Source organism: Ceratotherium simum, chromosome 5 (assembly GCF_057802395.1).
Source record: "Ceratotherium simum simum isolate JZ-2026a chromosome 5, ASM5780239v1, whole genome shotgun sequence".
In the NCBI taxonomy this organism is placed as follows: Eukaryota; Metazoa; Chordata; class Mammalia; order Perissodactyla; family Rhinocerotidae; genus Ceratotherium; species Ceratotherium simum.
Genome location: NC_141904.1, coordinates 44,535,168 through 44,559,251, shown reverse-complemented (window position 1 = coordinate 44,559,251; position 24,084 = coordinate 44,535,168). Strand labels below are relative to the sequence as shown.

Here is a 24,084-nt window from a genome sequence, read left to right as displayed (position 1 = left end):
GCAAAAAAAAAACTGAGGAGGAGTCCTAGTTTCTGATGGCCTATTAACTAACCAGGTGGCCTTGGGCCAATGGCTTCCTTTACCAAGGGTCAGGTACACTCTAGATTAGTGTTTTGAAAAGACAGGTTATAACCTGTTAGTAGGTTAAGGATCACTTTAGTAATGGCAACATTTTGGTTTAAATGAAATTCAACAGCACTGAATTGAAAATGCCAAAGTCCATTCCATGTAATGAGAGTATTATTTCACAATTAAACTTTTGTCTGTCATATATTTACTTCTGTGAGTACTGAGTCACAACCCAAGATGCATTTCTTACAGCAGGTACTGGTCAAAAGTTTACCCACACCAGGTGAACTGTTCTACTCTAAAACATGCGCGTTCAGGTTCCGATTGAACATCCCTGGGGCCCAGTTCCCTCATCTGTTAGATGGGCTAGGGTTGAGGGGCAGACTAGATACCTTTGGAAAAAATCTAGCTTTATGATTCATTAAGTTGTACGATAAAAAAACATAAGCAGCTTTTCTTTCTAACTTCTCTCATATCCACTACATTATTCTGTGCAATGTAGCACGCCTGCCTTTGCTCGTCACAGGAGTTTCACTGAATTACAAGCAGAGCATTGGAGGTCAAAGTACAGTTTGGGAAGACTGAATTCAACAACAATTTTGCTCTCCTTGCACAGATGATGGTCTCTCTCCCCTAGGTCTTCCACAGTCCTGAGATCTGTAACTGCTGTCACCTTTGTCCCAGAAGCCAGCTGGGTGTCACATCAAATGAACCATAAATATCTCCAACTCATTCCCACAATTTGTGCCTCCCCATCATGCCCTCTAATGGAACAAAGGGGGGCCAGTGAGTCTGCCCAATCAACCGAGATGCTCATCTCTGTGTATTCATCCATGCTGGCTACAGTGTCTACCAAGGCAGGTCCCTATCTCCATGGTCCTTTATCACTTCTCAGACTCAAAAGTTGTGCTTATCTGGTACCTGGAGGAAAGGACCCAAAGGAAGTGTGTGAGGGAACCTGCACACCCACCTCTCCAGAGGCCGACTCAGAATTAGCATCCAGTGCAAGTGGTTCAGCAGGCTAACACTCAGTTAAAACTGCGATACCATGTCCATTTCCCTTTGGAAGTGTGGTCTCCACAAATCTCACTCAAGTCCACCAACCTTCTCTACTAGAATAAGCTCTCAGACTGAATACCCAGCAGGTGCTTCATGCTCATCGGCTCACTGCCTCACTCTTCTGCACCGCCATCGTGCATCCAAGCTGCTACGTTCCGACAAGCACAGACATGTTATGTGCCTTAGCCACATCCTGTATGCAGATTCCACTGCAAACAAATCAAGCAAAAAGTATAATAATGAAGTCCGGCTAGGCAAGGCACTGCTAGAGCACTGGAAGAATGCTGGACACTTCCCAGGGCACACCGAGGCCAGAGCCCAAGAGAAATGGGAACAGGCCAGGGAAGAAAAACAAGTAGGCTGGTGGAAGCCCCTCACCCCTCCCACAACCCCCCAAACCTCACCTCTCCCTGGCTCACTGACGGGGAGTTCTCACCTCGTCTATACCAAAAATCTAACCTTCACAGTAACACAGGCATAACTCTCTGCCGGGGGGAAAAAAAAAAAAGCAGGAAGTTATAGTAAAAATATTTATGGATGAAATAAAAAAATTTAAAAAGTTATTGTAGTGTCTCTGGTCTTTCTCTCTAATTTTACTACGGCAACAGGCTGGTTGGGTTTCTCTTTGAGAATTACAAGAATGAAAAAACTTCCATTTTTTACAACTAGCCAACATATGATCAATATTTACTTCTAAAAATGGGAAACCAGCTAGGAAATGACCATTGGATTAAACTACAGTGAGAACACAAGACTATAAATAAATATTTAGGCCCTTGGAAATAAGCTACTAAAGGAACCGACTCTTTTATTCCCCGGGAAATGCAGCCAGTGGAGCTCACTCTAACTCTGCCTGCTCCCTCTTCGTGGATCTGCTTGAAAAGACTGTGACTTGCCACTCAGCCCCTTTTACCAACGAACACTTGGTGCTGCCTGACACAGCCCTGGAGATGGAGGGCAGCCTGCCTCCAACACTTAGCAGCTGACTCATCTCATTCACCAGTTTCTGGATAAAAAGCATGACTAAGGGGCCCTAGGAATAACCCTCTCCATAACTGGGGAGGAGGCAGCTTTGCCCAAAGGTAAATTCTGAACAGCAGAGTGAGCTGTAGAATCCTCCTCCTCTTAAACCCGGAAGCAAACTGCACGCTGGCCAAGGGCTGGGCTTTGGCATTCTGTGCAAGTCTCCCCAGCACCCGGCCTGCATGTGGCAGGCATGCAAACAAAAGCAAATGATAGGAGGAAATGGAACCAAAGCCAAGAAAAGCACAACACAGTACAGTACAACTATCACCTGACTGGGCAGTTTGACTGGGAAACCTGCCTAGTTCCAAAGAAAGGCAGGAACTCAGACGTGATTCTTATCAGGACAAGGAAAAGAATGGCAAATATCAAACACACAGATACACACAGATCACTGCCATGAGCCACTAAAAATAAAACAAGGAAGGCACAACAAAGAGCCACCTGAAAAAACTGCCCTACGAGTATTGTTTCAGTTACTCGATTTTTAAAAAAGACAATAGGCTACGTACGTTTTATACACTGACATCCGTGTAGGAAATTAGCTGGGGGAAATGTGAGCTATTGATAACCAGTATCTGCATAAAGGGCTGGGGTCCCAGGCTCCTTTGAAGAGGCCCTCGCATGTCCACGCAGAGCCAGGTCTTGCCCTGCGGAGGCATCTCCCAGCACTGCCAGCTCAAACTCAGCAGGAGCCAAGAACTGTGGGCCACATCTCATAAAAAAAATTTACCTGGTTCATGTTTTTAAAGTAAAAACGTCCCACTGACAATCAATTAATCACATTCCCGAAAACTAAATAAACACTGTAGCCAAAAGCAACGGAGTCGCACGCATCGCAGTTAAGGGCCTAGGTTGGAATGCGGCTGTGCAAAGTTGGGCACTTTCTGTCCTCTCAGATTCAGGTCCCTTCACTACAGAATGGGGGGCATAGTGCCATCTACTTCTGAGAGCAATCGCAGAATGAATGAGATGATACATGGACAACACACAGCTCTCAGTGAAATTTTACCCTTAATAATAAGCATGACAACAGAGCTAGACATTTATCAAAGGCTTATCATTTCCAAGGTTAAAGGGAGAAATCATCCAACAGGGTTCCCACCTTGGAAAAGCTTCTAACTAATCAAGTGGGATGAACAAACCAAATAGAACTACAGGGTGACTCGGGGCTCAGGGCTCGGCCAGGGCACAGACTACCAGCCATGGTGATGCTGTCAGCCTCAGAGGTCCTGGCAAGCCCCACAGCACAACACTAAAAGCCAGGAAAAGACAGAGGTGGCCAAATGGTGCAAAAGGTCAAGGGTAGGAGAGCAGGAGAAAGGTCCCCAGTGACAAGGAAGAGGAGGTTTCAGAATGTGATCAAGTGTGTGGCCCTGAATGCCACACCAAGTTCTGAGAAGGGGAGGGCGAGGTGATTACAGAGGGCTTGGGACGATAGTAGCACAAGGAATATTAGGGCAGAGAGGAGCTAAAATCTCACTGCTGAGGCTCCAGGAGCTGGAGTGGTGGCCTTGGAATAAAAGTAAAGGTACAGACGTAGGGCCCCAGAGAAGACTTGATGACTAACTGGGTATGGGGTGAAGAGGGGATGCTAGAAACACCATAAGATCTAGAGAGCGGTGGCACTGTTGGGGTAAATGGACATAGCAGGAAGGGGTCCATAATAAATCATTTTCAAAAGTCAGTGGTGCCAACCAAGCTAGCCTACCAGGTGGCTAACGCCAGCCACCAAGATGGCTGCAACTGGAGCGCCACCAGCAGGCCTGTGCCCTAAAATGCCTCACCAACAGCCCTGTCACACAGCCAAAAACCTAACATCGCTTATTTGGGGCTAAGGAATTTGTAACTTCTCTGACATGCAGGTGGTCAAGCAGGTCTCAGCTCCTGCCCTCACTCAGCTCGGCTGGGTCTCTCAGTGGGTGGCTGGCCTTCAGGAGAACGGGAGGAGAGTGGGTTGCTGGGCAGGTGAGCCCTCTGGAGCTCGGGAGAATCAGAGGGGTCCAGCCCTCAGAGCAAGTCTGAGAATGCTGGATGTGCAGAAGAGAAAAACACAGGGGAAGAGGGAGACATAAAAATGGGGTAGAAAGATGCCCCCCCAAAACTCTGGGTCCCACCACTCCTGCTTGGTCCTGTTGTTTCAACCTTGTCCTACCACTGGCTGAAAATGATAACAATGATTTCTACATCATTCTACTCTTCCTGGAGAAAGGCTAATGAAGAGGCACATGACCCAAAGTCATTCTTGATTCTAGAGCAGAAACGAAGGTCTGAAAGTTAGCGCCTGTGCATTTAAGGCCTGATACGTGTATGTGTGAGGGGAGGGGATAGTGTTTAAGGATGGGCACTTATTCAATAAATACTTACTAACAACCTAGCATGTTCTGGCCCGTTCTAGGTGTGGGGATACACATATACTTGTTTCTACAGGCCTTCATAGCACTGTAATTCTCAACTGCCAAAGTGCTGAGAAGAAACTGAAAAAACTACAGTCTCTCCTATAATACCAGCAGCTCATTTAATCCTAAGCGAGTTTCCTAAATTTTTCTTGTCATGCTTATTTTGGTTATTTCCATGCTGACAATGCATAATAATATCCCTTTAAACTGATATAAGTTAAAAAATACGTTACAAAGATATGGATAATGATGTATTTTCCTGATATTTTTGGGATACACAAAATATTTTGTTAGATACACGTAAAATATTTTGTTAGTATGCACATGTGCATACTTAGAGGTGGTGCTGAGAGCAAGGCACTCAAGTAGAAGGGGTCTGGCCTCATACAGACTCAGCAAACTGACATGAGCCAGCAGCACAGCCACCAATGTATGAATGATCAGGTGCTAACTTTCAGACGCTTGTTTCGGCTCTAGAATACAAAATGACTTTAGGTCATGTGCCTCTTCATTAGCCTTTCTCCAGGAAGAGCAGAATGATATAGAAATCATTGTTATCATTTTCAGCCGGTGGTAGGACAAGGTTGAAACACAGGAGCAAGCAGGAGAGGTGGGACCCAGAGTTTTGGGGGGGCATCTTTTTACCCCATTTTTATGTCTAAGATTTTTTTAAAATCCTAAACTGGGTATTCTAGGAAGTATTTCAGTGCTACCCTATTTTGTGTCATTAATACATTCCTTTTAAAACCTAAAATACTTGTACAAAGTTACAGCTACCAGGACCTACATAGCTACCAGTTCAAAAAATAAAGTCACTAAATGATATCCTGGGTGGGCCCAATTTCTGAGATTCCTCACCGAGACAGATAATAATGTATGCTTTAATCAACATAAATTATAATCAATTACAAGCGACTCTTTGCCATCCCCTGAAACACTTACCTCCTCAAGAAGCCGAGTAACAGCATCTATATCATTATATGTCTTAGTCATCTGGCCAACTCTTTCAGCACATAAAACTGCAAGAAACAAAAATGACAATGAAACAATCAATGCCACAAACCTGCCAAACAAATGACCCATCTAAAAAAGTGGCCCTAAAGTTGTGTCTGTGTCTTAGGCACAAAGGGTGGTTGGTTTTGCTGAATTCAATACACACTGTACTCAGCACCACGGGGTTTCATTTCACAGTTCCAGGGAAGAGCCCCAAGCTTTGAGGTGGTGAGGGGTTGAAGGCGACTTTTAATCCTTGCAAAGCCTTGACACGCGTGCGTGTGCACACACACATGTGCATACTTAGAGGTGGTGCTGAGAGCGAGGCGCTTGAGTAGAAGGGGTCTGGCCTCATATAAACTCAGCAAACTGACATGAGCCACCAGCACAGCTACCAATGCATGAATGATCAGAAAGACCTGCAGGATCTACGCCTCACTAACCATAGAGAACCAACCACACGGAAAGAGTGGAATCCTTCAGAAAGCAGCTATGGCATAATTACTAAACAACAGTCTTAGCTGATCATTTCCTAATGGTACCATAGTACAACGCACTACCCTCCCCAAATGGCCTAGATTCTAAGGCTATGCACCCACCTTCCATACCAAGAAATAGATTTTTTTTTTTTTTTTTTTGGTGAGGATGATCAGCCCTGAGCTAATATCCATGCTAATACTCCTCTTTTTGCTGAGGAAGACCGGCTCTGAGCTAACATCTATTGCCAATCTTCCTCCTTTTTTTTTTCCCCAAAGCCCCAGTAGATAGTTGTATGTCATAGTTGCACATCCTTCTAGTTGTTGTATGTGGGTCGTGGCCTCAGCATGGCTGGAGAAGCAGTGCGTCGGTGCGTGCCCGGGATCTGAACCCGGGCCGCCAGTAGCGGAGCACGCGCACTTAACCGCTAAGCCACGGGGCCGACCCAAGGGTGATAGATTTTTTAAATCCACCCCAAAGAGAAGACTACTAATAGTATGTACATATGTACACACACACACACACATGGAGTGATATTTCATTACAAATATAATTTACTGTGATCATAAGAGGCTGCATGCAGGCCTCTCGAGGACTGTGTGTCTTTGTTCTCCTTCCACTGGAGAAAAAGGTTGTGCCATGAAACAAAGCTTTAGTCCGATGAAAAACCTCAGGGTTGTTTTATTTTAAATCAATGGCAAGGAACTGATTTGCAGTTCAACAAACACCAAGAAGGTAGCATGGGTTTTATTCTGTGGAGGAAGGAGTGAATGTAAATGGATTTAGAGCCAAAGTGTAAAATTTTTTGAAACCTGCCACTTTGCGATAATGTCTTAGTAACTCTTTATTACGAAGACTTTAGAAAATAATTCTTTAAGAGTCGAAGACTTAGTTCAGCTCTCACAATGACCCACTTTCAGTAAGAGCCTATGCAAGGCATTTGGGAATTGAAGTGCATTATTAAGCCAAACTCAGCAGCACTGCTAATGACAAACTGCCACTGGAATCCAATAGGTCTCTAAATATTTTATTAAATGCAAGCCGAGATCATCCCAGTGAATGAGCTCAGAGAAATCTGATCTGTTGGAATGATTTTCTAGCTTAAGGAGGAAACCTGAAATCTGGTTCCAAATCTGAAACCCTACCAACGCAGAGCCCCCAGAGCCAGGGGAGGGGGCTCCTCTTCTGGGCCTCTCCCCTACCCAACACTTTCAGGCAGGAACCCTCCTCACTACCTCAGGCACCTTCCTTCCTTTCTCCTCCACCAGAGCTGCCAGGTCGGGAAAGGCCAGGGAGATTTATAAGGGTTGGTTTAAACCAGAATTTAATTTGATGTAGATGGAGTCTAGCTCAAATTGCTCTGAATAGTTCATCAGCTCGAGGTCACAGGAAATCCTTAAGTGAAGATTCCTATGCCGCAGACAGGAGTTAGTTTTCAGGCTACACAGCTGTGGTGCTCTGCAACAGTGCAGATAAAGACACTGGAGCCTGCCAGCCAGCTGCCTGTAGGAAAGCATCAGCATGCCCATTTCAATCAACCAGAAACGGACCACGGCAGTTACCAAGGCCTCTGTGTTGAAACCTGCATTGTGACTCGAGGGCCTGCTAGCGCCCCCCTTGCTCTCAAAGGACCAAGTCTTCTGCTGTCCTGGAAAAAAAGAAAACTGGGCTACATTTTAACTAATCTGGCTCAATGTCACCCTAACATAAGAGAACAAGATTTGGAGCTGCTTTTTTCTCAGGAATTATATTAATCAGAATTACACTTACATTTTTTAAGCTAATTTTTTGAATTGAGACAATTGTCATTAACCATGTGTAGATAATCACATGCAGATGTAAGAGATAATACAGGGATCCTTCTACCCTTCACCCAGTTTTCCCCCCGGTAACATTTTGTAAAATTATATCACAACCGGGGTACTGACATTGATACAATCCACAAATCTTAATTTCCCCAGTTTTACTTGTATTCATTTGTGTGGGCATGTATGCACGCACATGTGAATACTAAGCTCTATACAATTTTACCACCTATGCAAGTTCATGTATCCACTGCCACAAAGATCCCTCATGTTGCCCTTTTATAAAGCTAATTTTAAAAGGTTTTACCATACTTTAACAACTGAACCCAATAAAATGTACACTTGGGCCAGTGGTTTTTTCCAGCAGTAACCAGTCAGGCACATATTGTCACCACGCACAGAGTGACAGGAGGCGAGGTGTGCCCTTTCACATGCTGTTATGGGTACAGGGATGCAGGGACCTCCTGGAAGTCCTGAGGTCTTTGACAGAGCCCAGCTACAGAGGTCAGAGGCACAGCTGAAAAATCGCTGTGGACTCTGAGCTCTGAAGTATGGGCATTATTATTCCACTTATGGTTTTAAAAACACATATAATCCCAATGGGGGTGTGTGTGCAAATTTATAATACAGAGAAAAAAATTAGGATAGCCATAAAAATATTGACATTTGGACGGAATTACAAATTTTAATTTTGTGTGTGTATGCCTGCAAAAAAATTTTTTTTGTAGTGACTGTGCACTGATGGGAAAGAAATTACTTAAAATACCTTTCAGAAAATATACAGCTGACTAGAATATAGGGTCCTGGGATCCTCCCTGAGGTCACTTTGACAAGAAGTTAGTAACAGCAGCAGCAGACCTTCGCAGAGCACACTTCCTACAGCCAGCCCTTGTTCACAGCCTCTCTCTGGATTATCTCATTTAATCCTCAGAGCAATAAATACTATAGGGTAGGCACGCACTTACATTAACTCCATTCTACAAATGGGAAATTGAAGCCCTGAGAGGTTACATAACTCGTCCAATGTCACACAGCCAGCAAATGGCGAATTTCAAACAAGAGAGTCTGAGCAGGAGCAGCAGTTAGCGTTTATGGAGTCCCTGCTATGTGCGGGATTTAATGTGCTTTCTCTTTAATCCTCACGACAACCCTGCAGGGCCGGCGCTGTTGTGATGACTACTCCACAGATGAGAAAACTGAGGCTCAGAAAAGTTAAGGATCCGACCAAGGTCACAGCTAAGGAGGCTGCATGGCAGGGACTGAACCAAGGCTCCTGTACTAACTAGGGAGCCACAAAGGATGCAAGGGCAGGGCTGAGGCTGGCACAAATCAACAAGGTTTAGGAAGCATAAACAGAGCAAGAAGCATCTGTGGTGTAGGGGAAAACAAGATCCCTGACCCCAGGGCTCTGAGGCTTAGGTTTTCACAGGAGACTCAACCAAGGCCATGAGGCCCTGGGCAAGCCCTGTACTTGTGTATCTTGGGTTTTCTCTTCCAGGAAATGAGGGGGCAGGAGTGATATCAATGAGGGTGGGAAAATAGCAAATGATGCCTTTAAACGGTAGGATAGATACAGGCTGCACTTTTCAAGCACCAACTTTCTAGATACTCAATCTACAATAAACCATGGTCAAATTTCTCTCTCTGTGGGAATAGTATTCCAAACAGAGGTTCCACTTCTGACCAAATAAATCCACTTCCACCCAAAAAGGTGTACAAAAAAAAGCAAAGTAAACAAACAGCCATAACCTTCTATAATAAATTAATATGAGAAAACTAGGGTCCAAGTCCTAGAAAAAGCAGTATAACACATCTACAGTAAGAAAGCAGACATACAGTACACACAGCACAAGTCCAGCAATAAACTATGTTCATTATCACGCACTAGGCTCCGCGCTGAACAGGGCAGGAGACCTGCCCTCCTGGGGGCACATGCCCAACCCTAGGCAGGGGTCCCTTTAAGGAGTGTGGACTTTTATCACAGGACTGGGGGAAGCCACTGGAGGGTTTTCAAAGGGGGAATGTTTTCTGCCTACCGGGCAGAGAAATGCAGGGGAGGGGGTCAAGGCTGCTGATTAACCCAAGGAAATCCTGGGTGGCAGTGGGATGGAGAGGAGGGGTCTCTTTTCTTGAGAGAGTTAAGAGATAAGACTAGGGGGAGGTAAATCAAAAGGTATAGGATCTGGGCAGCTCACTGGGACAAAGGGGACAAGACCACTCCATTTCCTGGGCCTAGTGTTCCCAAGTGGGACAGGCACGTGAGACTGAAGGTCAGAAGCACGAGGGGGTTGCCCCAGCGCAATCACTGGCATAGGGACAGCCACTGAGGTCACCGTGGAATAGCGTGCCAGGCAGAGGGCTGTCTACAACCCTCCACAGCAGGAGGCCCGCCTGCAGGGATGCCCTCCCCGGAGCTGGAGGTACTAAATCATGGTTTGGAAGAATCCACTTTGAGGTGAGAAGAGAATCAAATGCTTATTCGAGGGATGGCAGGTGGGATCATGAAGCCAAATCCAAATGAGTGGCCCTGGACCAGGGAGAGGGAGACCTGTGACTGGGCCGTCACAACTAAGGGGTGAGGGGATGTATGGGGGGGACTCCGCAGGCGGCTTTTGGCTGAACATCAGTAAGGCCACTTTTATGTGAATTAAACTGCGCCCACAACAATTTTGAGAATAAATGCTGGTATCCGTTTTCCAGCTCCTGTTCATAGACATGAGATGCCTGCCAAGAAACCCCAAATATCTACAGGGTACAGGCCCTGAACAGGAACAAGTCCTTGCCTAATGCCAAGGAGGTTCAACCAGTGGGAAGCTCAGGGATGACTGGAATTGAAGGCCAAGAGAAACCCCCACAGGGAAGAAAGCAACGGGGCAGGGGAGCATCCAGGGTTTTGACAGGACCAATCAGACACGGGCATCTGACTGAGCCACAGGGCAGGGGTGGGAGAAGCGGGCAGGGGCTGCTGCACAGTTCAGGTCGTAGCAGCGGCTGGAGCAGGAAAGTCAGAGGCAGAGCTCATGAGCCTGACGGGATGGGTGGAGGGTGAGGAGGTTCCAGCACAGCACCCTGCTCTCCTCAGGAACCTGCGTCTTCTCCTCACGTCAACAGGCTTGATAAGGGCCCTGTGACATTCTGGCCTTGTCAGTCTTCTCCAAGGAACTATGGTGCGTCAACCTCATTTCTCATTCATGTACTGTATTTTGGTGGAAAGATTCTCATAAAGGTGTTAGAACAATTAGCTCTCATCACTTCTTAACCTAATTTTGATAACATTTCTCCCGTGTCAGTTTTACATACCTTGCAAATAAATGAATATCTTACACACACGTGTGTGTATATACATAAATGTATATGTATATAAAAATATATGTATATATAGAAATGTGTATGTATATCTATTTATATGTGTGTGTGTGTGTGTGTGTGTGTGTGTATACACACACATCCCAAACCCTCAGGATGAGGGGTTTCCTCATAACTCAAAGATCAAGTAGGCAACACTGACTGGCAAGAAGATATTCATGACTGCTCATTCTATTTGCTTTTTGGATTGTTTTGGCTATGTGTTCTATCTTATAGGTCATTTCTTTAATTAATTAGAACATTGTTTTTCAACTTGTTTTTTAGAACCCAACCTCCACTTCCCCCTCCCCAATAATTTTTCCTCTTTTCTTCTGTAACTTAGCATCATTTTTTTCAAGTAAACTCTATTTTCTATCATTTTTATTATAAAACTATATGCATATTGAATAAACTTTCAAAAAAGACATGTACCCCCTGGAAATTCTGATGTGCCCAGTCAAGACAGGAGCTGGTACAGAGAAAAGAACGGTCCACGAACCAGTGGATTATCCCTCTCACTCTGATCAGTAGCAGCAGTTGTCAGCTGAAAAAACATCCCTACATTTGGCCCCGATCCTCCAGGAAGTAAACCTAATAAATACTTACTGTCTGCCCTATTCACAGGGGCAAGGGGTGGAATGTTCAGAACCTGAAAGCCACAGCTAAAAAGCTTCCCATAAATTCTAAATGAGTCACCACTGATGTTAAGTTTCCAGGCATTACAAAATAGATGTCCTTTAAAGCTTTGTCTATATGCTTTTGAATTTAATTTCTCAATGTTCTGCTTAAAAACCCTCACCAGTTCTGCCACTGCCTATAAGCAGCAGTCTCAACACATAAGACACACAGAAACCATCCTTACCTGGCCCCAGCCCACCTTTCTCACCTCCTCACCTGCCACCCTTGCCCATTCTCCACCATAGCTCGACCACACCCAATGATGCCACTCTCAGATGCCTGGCCTGATGCGTGTGTGCCTGCTATTTCCTTCTGTAGGGACTGTCTTTCTCCCACTTTCCCAACTGGGGAGTTCCTGCTCCTCCCCATGGCCCAGCAGAAAGACAGTGCCTCCATGTAACTGACACTCTACCCAAGTCTCGGCTATTCTGTCCACCGCTGTAAAAACTGCCTTTCATAGTCAGCCTTCCATTGGAAGATATCTAGCAGACATCCGGACTGGGCCGATTTGGCAAAGCACTTTCAATGAGGTGGACATCTTTTTTTTTTTTTTTTTTTTGGGGAGGAAGATCAGCCCTGAGCTAACATTCATGCTAATCCTCCTCTTTTTGCTGAGGAAGACTGGCTCTGAGCTAACATCTATTGCCAATCCTCCGCCTTTCTGTTTTTCCCCAAAGCCCCAGTAGGTAGTTGTACATCATAGTTGCACATTCTTCTAGTTGCTGTATGTGGGACGTGGCCTCAGCATGGCCAGAGAAGTGGTGGTCGGTGCGTGCCCGGGATCCAAACCCGGGCCGCCAGTAGTGGAGTGCACGCACTTAACCGCTAAGCCACGGGGCCGGCCTGAGGTGGACATCTTTAATTAGCTGTTCAGACTCAACTGCACAGCAGCAACTTCCACTTATCTCAGCCAGACACAGTGTTGGTGGGGTAGACACATGTGTCCCCACACTTTATGGCAGGGAAACTCAGGCTCTGAGAAGTTAGATGAATTGCCTAAGGTCACAAAGACTTTAAAAGTCTCCTAGGTATCTGCCCAAGAGAAATAAAAATGTATGTCCACCCAAAAACTTGCACACAAATGTTTACAGCAGCATTACTCATTATAGCCAGAAAGGGGAAACAACCCCAATGACTCTCAACTGGCGAATGAATAAACAAAATGTGGTATGTACACACAATGGAATGTTATGCAGCCATAAAAAAGAATGAAGTACTGATAAACAATACAACATGGATGAACCTTAAACACCTTATGCTCAGAAGAAGCCAGACACCGAAGACCACATATTATATGATTCCACTCATATAAACTATCCAGTATAGGCAAATTAGAGACAGAAATCAGACCAGAGGTTGCTTGGGATTAGGGGTGGGAATGGAATTAACTGTAAACAAGCATGAGGGATCTCATGGGGGGAGAGGGATACAAATGTTCTAAAACTGAATTATGGTGACAGCTGCACAACTGAATTCACTAAAAATCATTAAATTGTTCACTTAAAATGGGTGAATTTTATGGTATGCAAGTTATATCTCAATATGTTAAGTTACCAAGTAACCTGCAAACAAGGAACCTTGAACTACATACACCCTATTCCAACCACTTCCCCATTACAGGACAACATAAAAACATTCTTTTATTATCTCAGTCCCTGACCAAGCCTTCCCCGACCACAATGGTGTTCTCAGACAGCAAAACCGCTCAACAGCAAATCACCCATTCAAAAACCAGCACTGATAAAAAGCACATAACCATGCTAGTCTGCCCCGCATAGATTAGATTATTTTTAATTAGATAATTGCCATTAAAATTTGCTCAGATGGCAGAATATCATGATACATCCATGAGAAAACTAAGAGCCAACTCTCCCCAAGTTTTTGAGAAGAGCTTGACTTTGAACTCTTCCCAGGAGAGACCCTTCTACCCTTCTCCCAAGTTACAGCCACTTCTTGGAGTTTCAGCCAAGTCCCTCGCTTAGCTGTTGCCCTTCAATATCTATCTTCAAAACATTCAGACTTGGCCCAATAGCCCAAGTGTATTAACTACTAGGACCCATAAGACACAATTATTTGGTTTAAGAAACAAACATAACTATTTTGATGCAGCCCTTGAAGTGGGTATGGGATAGGGTGAGGGCCCACCAAAAATGGCTTCAGCCACAGGAACCTAATTCTTACAAATGTCCCTTGTCCCTTCCCACCTGGGCTTACACAGCCCAGGCGGGAAGGGACAAGTCACCTGAAGGCAGCTGAGTCTTATCTTGGGCCCAACGCATAGCTGATACTTAACAAAACAGAAGATTTTTTTTACTCCCAGACCAGTCTTTGCAAAAAAAGACTCATTTCTAACCAACAACTCATAGAGGAGTGAAAACATAAAAGCCCTGGAGTATATCTTATCAAGCATGATAAGCAAATGCCCTGGAGAGTTACCTTCCACCTCTCCTCCCAGTTTCTTGGGGAAAAATAAAAAAGAAGCCATCTAGAAAGGGCAATCTCAAGTCTAATGTGACACAAAGAGATGATGAGGCAGGAAGTTGCTAAGAAAGAAGCTACGTTCACAAGAAAGGCATCAACTAACAAGCAGCTGTGGTTTAAGCCAGAAGCAAACGGGCAGACTGAGGCTATCACCCCTCTCAGATGAAAGGTGCTGGTTTACCACGGCAGCCTCTGGGATGGCACAGGGGGAGAGGGCAGCCCACCACGAACAGCAGTCTGTTCAGCCGTTACCAGCATCTGCATGGTGCCGGGTCTGTGCACAGGAAGGTAGGAGACAGGCATCACGCGCCAAGAGCAGAGACCTGACAGCACAGCTCTGGCTCCATTTTACTGCTCATCAGCATCATTAACTGAAACTTGAGTGTGACTATTTTACTGGCTCACTTTCCCTTGCCAAGGTAGGCTGAGAGCAGGGCACCAAAGCAAGTTATTGAAGAGGCAGGGAAGAGGAAATGAAATGACTACTGAGTATCTACAACATGCCAACTGCTATCCTGGGCATTTTGCAAATATTATTTCACTTAAAAGCCAAAACAACCCCCTGACACAAATATGATCCCCATTTAACACACCAGACAGGGAGAGAGGCCAAGTGGCTTGTCCAAGGTCAGGTGGGACACGACCATGGACTTGAACCTCATCTGCTGGATGCCATAATCATCCACCCCGCCCTAGAATGCAACACTCACTGTTAATCTACAGTGGCCATTCGTCGCTAGGACAGTTAATGAGGGCCTGCCTGGTGGTAGCCAAATGGCTCCCTTACGACTGCTCTCCACGTGCCCGGCACTCTGCTAAGTGCTGGATGTCTGTCATCTCCTTCAGCGTTTACATGCATGCCATGAGGAAGGTATTACTACCGTCCACATTTTAGACATGAAGAAATTGCCCAGGGTCACAGAGCTATTATGGGAGGGTCTGATCTCTTTGACATCCAAGTTGGGGCTCTTACCCACTGTCCATTGAATAAGTAAATGAATCTCACTCTCAAGGAATTCTTGGTCAAGTTGAAAAGGTAAGACACATGGATAAATAATACAGAGGAGGAAGCGGGAAGTGCCAGGTGAGAGATGCTGCTGGGAGTTCAGACACATGCAGGCTGGGGATGGCAGGGGGTCAGGAGACAGGTGCCAGAAGTGGGCAGAGCAGCAAGGGGACCCCAAAATACACAGACCGTGCGTGAGCTTTGCCCATGGCCAGCCCTGGGGAGAACAGCAGTACCTGAAGCCCAGTAAGAGAATCTCCCTGAGCAACTGACAACACTGGAGGCCTGTGTGGGGGAGCCAAAGATACTAACAACCAAACCCCAGGCTAGAGACCTAGGTAATGAAAACCATGAGCAAGGAGACCTTGTAGCAGTGCTTAACTCTGAGGTCAGTACTGATAAGCCAGGTCAGCTCTTTCCTCATCCATGACCATGCGGGAGAGAGTCCTGCAGAGCACCCTTGTGTGCTGCTGGCCATACTGCGTCAACACAGACATCAGGGCCTGGCCACATGGCCCCTTCCCTGGGGCAGACATTCCCACTCCACAGCAGCCTGAGACAACCACCTCCGGGACTCAGCATATCTGGATCTAACCATTCTCCACACGGCCCAGCCCTCCACCTGCAGCGCAGGATTTCCCTCTCAAACTGGAGGAACGCGCTCTATTTGTGCTGCTTCTCATGCTTGCCTTGAAACTTGGACAGCCCAGCACGGTGCAGCTACAGACAAAGACACGCGAGGCTGGCCCGGGGCACTCTATCAGGCTCCGGGTTCCCACTGCCAACTGGAGTTTTTTTAATCTCTGCTTTTCCAGATAACTTCCAGTTACTGCTCCAACACCTGAAAACTGCCTTTTGTGCAAAAGATTACTGCTGTCACTCACATGCTGGCCGTCAGCAGCCACCTCTAAGGACGGGAGGCACGCTCTCCTGCAGTCTGTGGGCTCAGAAAACCTAAACCTGCTAGGAGAGCACTCGTAAACCCCAGACCGTTCCACATGCTCTTTTCAAATCCTGCCACCTGAGAGCAATCCCGAATAACACCTGCCAGGAACTGAGTGACTAATCTTGCAGTTGGGTAACAGCCTAAGAAGTGTCCAGGAGAGAAAAAATTACCAAGTCGGGCTTCTTTATTTCCTTGAGAAAGTAGTGGGACCCTGCCACACAATGAACCACAAGGAACTGACAACAAAACTTCACTCCTCATCAGCGTCCCCTAGCGCCAGTGCCGCTGCTTGGGCACAGAGGGGACATGACCTACAACTTCACGAGCAGTAGCTCTGCGATTTTCCCCAGCTTGGTCTCACCCTGAGCAGACAGGACCGGGGAAAGCAAGCAAAGCCCCCCTCCAAGAACACCAGGCAGCACGAACTGCTTGAGATCAGTTCCATTTCTGCACTGTGCAAGTCTTCAGTGCCCAGAAGACACCGAGCCTGGATACATCTTTCCTCTCCCTGAAGACAGTAAGAGCAAAGCTGCCTCTTACAGCCGCGTGATCCGAGCAAGTTGCTTCTCCTGGGTGCCCGGTCTCCTCATGAGCACCCATCTCCTGGGTTATGAGGATTTAACGAGATAATTCCAGGAAAGGGCCGATGACTCTATTAGCTTAGAGCCTGGGAGTGGCAGAAGGCAGACCCCAAGGCAAGGTCTGTGCTTACTGCTGCAGGACTCTGGACCGGGTCACTCTATCTGAGCCTCAGTAGCTTTGACTGCAAATGGGAATAGCATTTATTTCAAAGGCTGTTGTGAAGATTAAATGGTTGACATTAGAAAGTGCCTATCACCCCCACAAGGTGACCGGGAGAGAACAACAAACGTCTCCAGTATCTGTCAGAGAAATGCAAATACTAATTTTGTCCTTCAGTTTTCAACGAAAAGCACCTCTTTTAGACCAGTTAACAGTGTAGAAAACCACCTAAACCACCTCAGAATGCAAGGGAACACGGTTATGTCCACATCCTGCACATATTTTCACTATTCACAGGGCACTTCTCTTCCACACATGGGACTTGCTTCCCACTCAAGCAAGACAAGTGTGGTGTGACAGCATCAGAGAAAAACAAGGTCCTGTCCAGCAAACGGCTTGCTCTGGGACAAAGAACAGGTTTCCAGCAAAACCAGCCACTGAAACCAAACCTCTATCTTTCTGATTGATGCCACAAGACTTCCTTCAGGCTGGGAGCAAACCTTGTGAATTTTATTTTACAAAGAAAACTAAGCATGTTGGCAATAAAGTATGTTTCTTTTGAGAATACTATCCTGAAAATATCATTAACACTTCACCTACAGGACAGCTAAAAATATCTTAAAAATATTTTGTTGGAGAAAGGAGGAAAATTGGATGGGAACAAATAAGAGAGAAGGAAGAAAACGTAATAGTCTATCTTAAGATGGCAAATACAGAACAGGGTCACCCTCCTTGAATGCGATCACCAAGTACAGACTCTGGTATCGAGATGTGAACCAGCACAGGACAATGTGCACTGGAATCAGCCAGAGGGCATGTGCAAACCCAGATTGCTGGGCCCAACCTCAGAGTGTCTGACTCAGCAGGCCTGAGGCAGGGCCCAAGAATGTGCCTTCCTAACATGTTCCAGGGTGATGCAGGTGCTGCTGGGCAGGACCCCACTTTGAGAACAGCTAGCATAGTGGTTTAAGAGCAGAGGGCCCTTGAGCCGGTCTGTGTAGGTTGAAACCACTTCCTAGCTGTGTGACTTTAAACCAGCTATTTAACTTAACTTTCCTCTTATAAAGCTATGAAATGGAAATTATAATAGTATTTAACCTCATATGATTATTTGAAGGATTAAATGCATGAATCCACATAAAGTACTTAAAACAGCGCCTGGCACATAGTAAGTAAACAACAAACATTGGCTATCATCAGCATCAGCATCAGCATCAGCATCATCAGCATCATCATCATCTGGCTCTCAGTTTTTTAAAAAAGTTAAAAACAGACATATAGATACATGACACATATATATGAAATATGTGCAATACAAATTTTTTCTTTTTAGAAATTCCACTTCAGTTTATTTTTTTTATTTTTTTGTGAGGAAGATCAGCTCTGAGCTAACATCCATGCCAATCCCCACCTTTTTGCTGAGGAAGACTGGCCCTCAGCTAACATCTGTGCTCATCTTCCTCCACTTTATGTGGGACGCCGCCACAGCATGGCCTGACAAGCGGTGCGTTGGTGCGCGCCCAGGATCCGGACCCGGGCCGCCAGCAGCAGAGTGCACACACTTAACCACTACGCCACGGAGCCGGCCCCTACAAATTTTTTCTTCTCTTGACTAGGATATATGACACTGCTCCAGAACCTTGTATAGCCTTTAACGTAGGATATGGTTCAATGATTGGTTTTTAAAATCATCTTACTATGCTTTAAGGCACCAGTTGATCCCATACTCGAATGTACACAGGAATCCCCTAAAGATCTTATTAAAATGCAGATTCTGACTCAGTGGGTCTGAGGTCGAGCCTGAGAGTCTGCATTTTGAATAAGCTCCTGGGTGATGTGGGACACAAGCTGATCCAGTGAAATCTGGGCTGGCCCTTGTTCTACAAGAGCAGATGGATGCCTTTCTCTTGGGCACTTCCAGGAAGCCAGCAAATGCACAGTCCCCATTGGTCTGCCACTCCTTTCTCCTTCCACCTCCATCACCTTCTTCATGAAAGGGCCAGGCCAGGCGGGGCACCAGGCCTCAGCATTGAGCCCCCTTCCTCTCTTCTGGCCATTCCCACTGTTTCCCCCACTTTTTCCAATTAAATACTTTTAACTGTCCTGTAGGTGAAGTGTTAATATTTTCAGGAGAGTACCCTCAAAACAAAAACACTTTCGGTATATGGCGACTTATAAATAATTTTAAAAATAAAACTTATGCTGAGACATGAAAATAGACCATCACAGTGAGTTTTAAAAAGGTATTCTGATTATTTTTACTCCAGACCTAAAGGACATCCATGCAGTCACTGTTTCAACATCCTGTTTCACCCCAAAAATCTCTGTCTCTGGGCTGTAGGTGAAAGTTCAGAACAGGCCTCCTCAACACACAACGCTTCACATGTGAAATACTTTGAGCTAAAGGCAAACAATACCCCGCGGGCTTGAGGAACTTTTACCTCTCCCTTAAAGAATTTAAATTGGGTCCCTTGCCCATAATAAGAGTTATTACCAGACATAAGTTTTTATGAGATATCTGTATGGCAGGGTAAACCTCTAATTAGTGAACATCTCCTCTTTTTATCGTCCTGTGAATTACCCTCCTCCCCTTTGAAGCCCCATGCCCCTATCCCATTCCTTGGTTCAAGACGGCATAAATACCCCACTTTACCTTTCTGTCTCTGAACCTCTCATGTATGTGGGGTTCCCATACGTACAAAATTAAATTTGATTTTCTCCTATTAATCTCATATCAATTTAATTCTTAGACCAGCCAGAAAAACCTAGAGGGCAGAGGAAGATTTCTTCCTCCTGTACAAGCCCAACTAGGAAACTCACACCCAGCACTTGGGCATACCTTTATTTAACACCCTCCCTTTTCTTCAAAAGCAGCATCCCTCTGATACAGCCTGTGGTGGATTCCCAGGCAATTTCAATGTCAGCTCTTGTACTTTTCTATTTGAAATATTTCTAAGTCAAAAAAAAATCCCTATTTCAAATCAGTGATTAATAATTTTTTAAAAATAAATAATGCCAGCACAAAAAACATGCTTTATTTAATAATGATCAGTCTCCAGTCCATTAACTTACCAAAACCCATTCAATCACAAGACAACAACTGAAACTCTTAAAACAGAGTGCTGGAATACTACAAAGGAGAAAAAAAAAAAAACTACAGATATTTGCAACATGTAAGGATTTCAAAGGCCTTAGCTAAGCAACAGAAGCCAGACAAAATAATACACACTGTTTGATTCCATTTTAGATCAAGAACGGACAGAACAAATTTAAGGTGAAAGAAGTCTGGACAATGGTCTTCCAGGAGGGAGGTGTAAATTAGAAAGGGGCGCAAGGGGACTTCCAGGGTGCTGGAAATGCTGCTTCTCCTGGTGGCTTCACAGGAGTGTCATTAAGCCATTCACCACGTAAGATCTGGGTACTTGACGTTATACCTCAATAAGAAAATCAAAGAGTGCTGTGAGATCAGTAATATACAGCCAGCATATTTAGACAATAACAGGGAAAGGATCAGATTTGAGCAAAGTACAGAATTTACCCTCTTCCAAGAGGTCCAGGGCTTCATGCTGCTCACGAGAGGGCTTCCGCTCTTCATTCTGGCTGTCGTACTCAAAATATTCTTCTTCCCCTCCCACATCTCTGAGGGACATTGCTGAAGTCACCCCAAAGCCAAAACATCGCCCTAAGGGGCTGTCCTTGGGGGAGCTCCTGGCTGCCTGCCTGGAGGAGCCATTGGGACCCTGGCCCCCGGGCCACACGCTGGGCCCTGGCTGGGGCCGTGGACATGCCCTGGCTTGGCTGGAGTGGAGCGTGTGCACAGGGCAACTGGCCTAGCCATCACCCAGGACCAACCCAGAAGGGGGTGGCTCCCACAAGCTGGGAGGAGGGGTGGGGCGGGGAGAAGCATCTGTTGGAATAGGAATGCCCTGCCCCACCCTGGGGTGACCCTGCCAGGAGCTGTTGATTCAGAGGGGAGGCGGGCAGGCAGGTGCAGGACCTCAGGCAAGCTCTCTGCCTCCAGATTCTTCTCTCCACTTTTCCTCCCCCCAGAAGCAATGAGGAATGGTAGCTTCCCAGAAGTTGCATAGCAACTGTATGGGGCAATACCAACCAAGCCTTAAGCAGGTACACCTGCCTAAAGGTGAGGCCCTAGTGGAGAAGCTGCCCTGGTGAATGATTGCCCAACACCCTCAGATGAGAGATTTCCTGTGGGCATGCTTCAGAAGCTGAGACAAATCTGACTGTGACAACAGCCTGACACAGTGCTGAATGGGGAAGGAAGTGATCATCCTGATTTCTAGCAAAGGGAAAAAAACCCTGCAATAACCATTACTTGTGTGAAGCTTAATTCATCCCAGTCTTTCTTCGGTAATAATATATTACATCTGCTCTTTTTTAAACTGCATTTTATAAATCTCACTCTCACCCTAAATCTGTGTATTCACAGGGCCAAATTTATAAAGATCTCTTCTAATCACTAGGATAAGGGGAAAAAAATCTATAGCCTAATAGCTTGCAATGTTGCCTGGAAAAAGATTCCACAGTTTAATTGCATATCTCGATACCAACTCCTCTGTACTGGATTTTGTCTGTAATGGTGAAAATGGAAGGTTTTTCCATCAAACCCACTGAAAGGTGGCCTGGAGCGCTGGCGTCTCAGAGAATCACAGCACATTCTGCAATTTCTGTGCTTCAGCCACAACCCAGCTACACTGTGGCAGGTCTCCCTGCTCCTAAAAGCTACACCAGGAGATCTATTTCACCTCTCTGCCAATTCACCTCCCTCAAGTAACCCTCAGGTAAGAGGGATGCTTTTAGCAGAGGCAAGACCATCATAAAGAATTCTCTACACAAGTTCAGGGACTGGCTCTCATTCATCTTTGAATCCTTAGGGCTGAAGATCCTGCTCAGGCAGCTAAAAATGTCTGCTAAATTGAATCGCTACCTGAATATAAGACCATATATGACTACCTCTAAATAGAAAAACCAAATATAATAAAGATTTTATTAAAAAATTAAAACCCAGATACACATGCACTGCCTGGGTAGTTTTCTGGAACCTGAAAATGATTGTTACATTTTACAACATTAAAGATGTGTTCTTTGTAGAAAGGAGGTTTAGTAGAAATTCAGTGGCAGGGAGTTCAAAATCACATTTTGAAAATCTTCATAAGCTTTAAATACCATGTTTATAAAGAAGCACAGTCAGAAAAAAAATCTTTCTTTAATGTCAGTAAATGTTATCAAATTGGGCTTCTTAATTCAATTCAAATGACAGTGACTCTGAAGCCCTGGGAAGGGAGGGAAGGAGAATCTCCACCTTGTACTTTATTCATTCGGCAAGTACCAGATTGACTATAAGATGTGTAGGATCCTGTGCTAGGCCACAGTGTACATAAATGAAAACAAAAGCTGATTTCACATATTTGAAAATACTTTTGAGTGATTTTACTCATAACCAAGTTGGTTATACTCATCTTTTAACTCAAATCTAGGTTACATTTAACAAATGATGTCCAAGTCTATATATCTTATAGAATAAAAATTTTGAAGATGTATAAATCCAATAAACATTTAGGATGAGGCATTTTGAACACAAGACCACCCTAGCCTCTTCATATCACCCCATTCCTCTGGGTTTTGTCATTCTTCAGGATATTCCCTGCCCCCCATCCCAAACCTCTCCTCTTTCCTCCACTCCCTCCCTCCGTGGGGATGTTAGGGAATTCTCAAACCTCATCCTCAACTGCACTCACTTCAAGGTTAAAGGCAGAGAAGGGCCAAAGAGCATCCTCTCTGACAGAGCAGTTTTTCCAACAGCCAAAGGAAAACACGACCCCTAAAAACCAGCAAGAAACCCCAAGAATTCTTCTAGTGAGAGATGGAGAGACCTGACTCAAGTCCTGGACCACCGGACACTGACATGGAGCATGGCGCTCAGGGTGGAGCTGAGGGTGGCCTGGCCCTGCCCTCGAGAAGCTGCTCACCCCAGAGTCGTGTGTGCTGCACCAGAGGCGAGGACCAGACACCAGGGCCCAGAGCAGGGAGTGAGTTACTGACCTGTCTCTGGGAACACTGAATGGGAAGGCCACAGGAGGAAGGTGTCACTCGCCTCCTGCAGGGCAGAGGGACATCTGTCTGAGTGTTCCTCTCCATACCTATCAACGTACCGCCATAGAAGTCATCTTCCCGAAGCTCTACCCTACAGTGTCCAGAGTGGCCACAAGCCACTGGAGCCATTTATGTTTAAATTTAAATTGATTAAAATTAAACAAAATCCAAAATTCAATCACACTGGCCACATTTCAAGTGCTCCATAACCACATGTGGCTAGTGGCTAACACAGAGGACAGCACGGGACAGAACATTTCCATCGTCACTAAAAGCTCCACTGGACAGCCGCACTCTAAAGGATGCCCCTTCTTTTCAAGATGTGAGCTTTACACTTGTTGGTCCCCACAGCCTGCGTCTCCCCTGCAGCTGCGGTCCCCACCTGACCCCCACCCTTCGGCCATGACGCTCCTCCTCTCCTCTTTACCCCGAGCCAGCTGCCGAGCTCCTCTCTCAATGATCTAAGCGCCTCCCTGGTACGTCACTTCTCTGCTCACACGGAGGAGAGTGCCCATTATTCAGGGTCATTTCCCCAAGGATTTCACTTATGCCATTAAAATAAATCAGTAAGAGAAACATGAAGCTCCAAAAGCCTGGGCTCTGGGCTTGCTGTAGCCTTCTCATCATCTGTCCAGTCCTCCGCCTCTACGTCTGAGGGAGGACATTATCTCTACTTCACCAAAGCTATCATAACACTTGTCTAAAACAGTTATATTACAGTTACAGTTAATTCTTTCTTTTTTTTTTAAGTCATCTTAAAAAAAGCCATTCAGAAGAATGCTGTGTCTCTACCTCCAAAGGCACACCCACAATAAATACAGATGAAAAATGGGGGTCTGTTTACACTGTTTGACACAAAGTGCAGGAAATGAGAAAATCATCTCAAAAGCCTAGTAACAGCTTTTCAGTTAAAATACCTCTAACAAAACTTCACTCACACCAGCCACCCCC

The 24,084-nt window shown here is 45.5% G+C and overlaps 1 protein-coding gene across 12 annotated transcripts in view; it reads right to left on the bottom strand.

Annotated features, from left to right (window-relative positions):
* The window catches only part of TRAK1 (trafficking kinesin protein 1), a 115,660-nt gene that overhangs the window by 38,760 nt on the left and 52,816 nt on the right, over nt 1-24,084 (bottom strand). For 10 of the 12 annotated variants that reach the window (XM_014790916.2, XM_014790890.2, XM_004419553.3 and 7 more), the window contains one exon: nt 5,493-5,569. In XM_014790916.2, the coding sequence (XP_014646402.1) occupies nt 5,493-5,543 (51 nt within the window). In that variant the 5' untranslated portion in view covers nt 5,544-5,569. Of the gene's footprint in view, nt 1-5,492; nt 5,570-20,560; nt 20,887-24,084 lie in introns of those variants that run through there. The other 2 variants (XM_014790903.2, XM_087430788.1) reach the window with 2 other exon arrangements.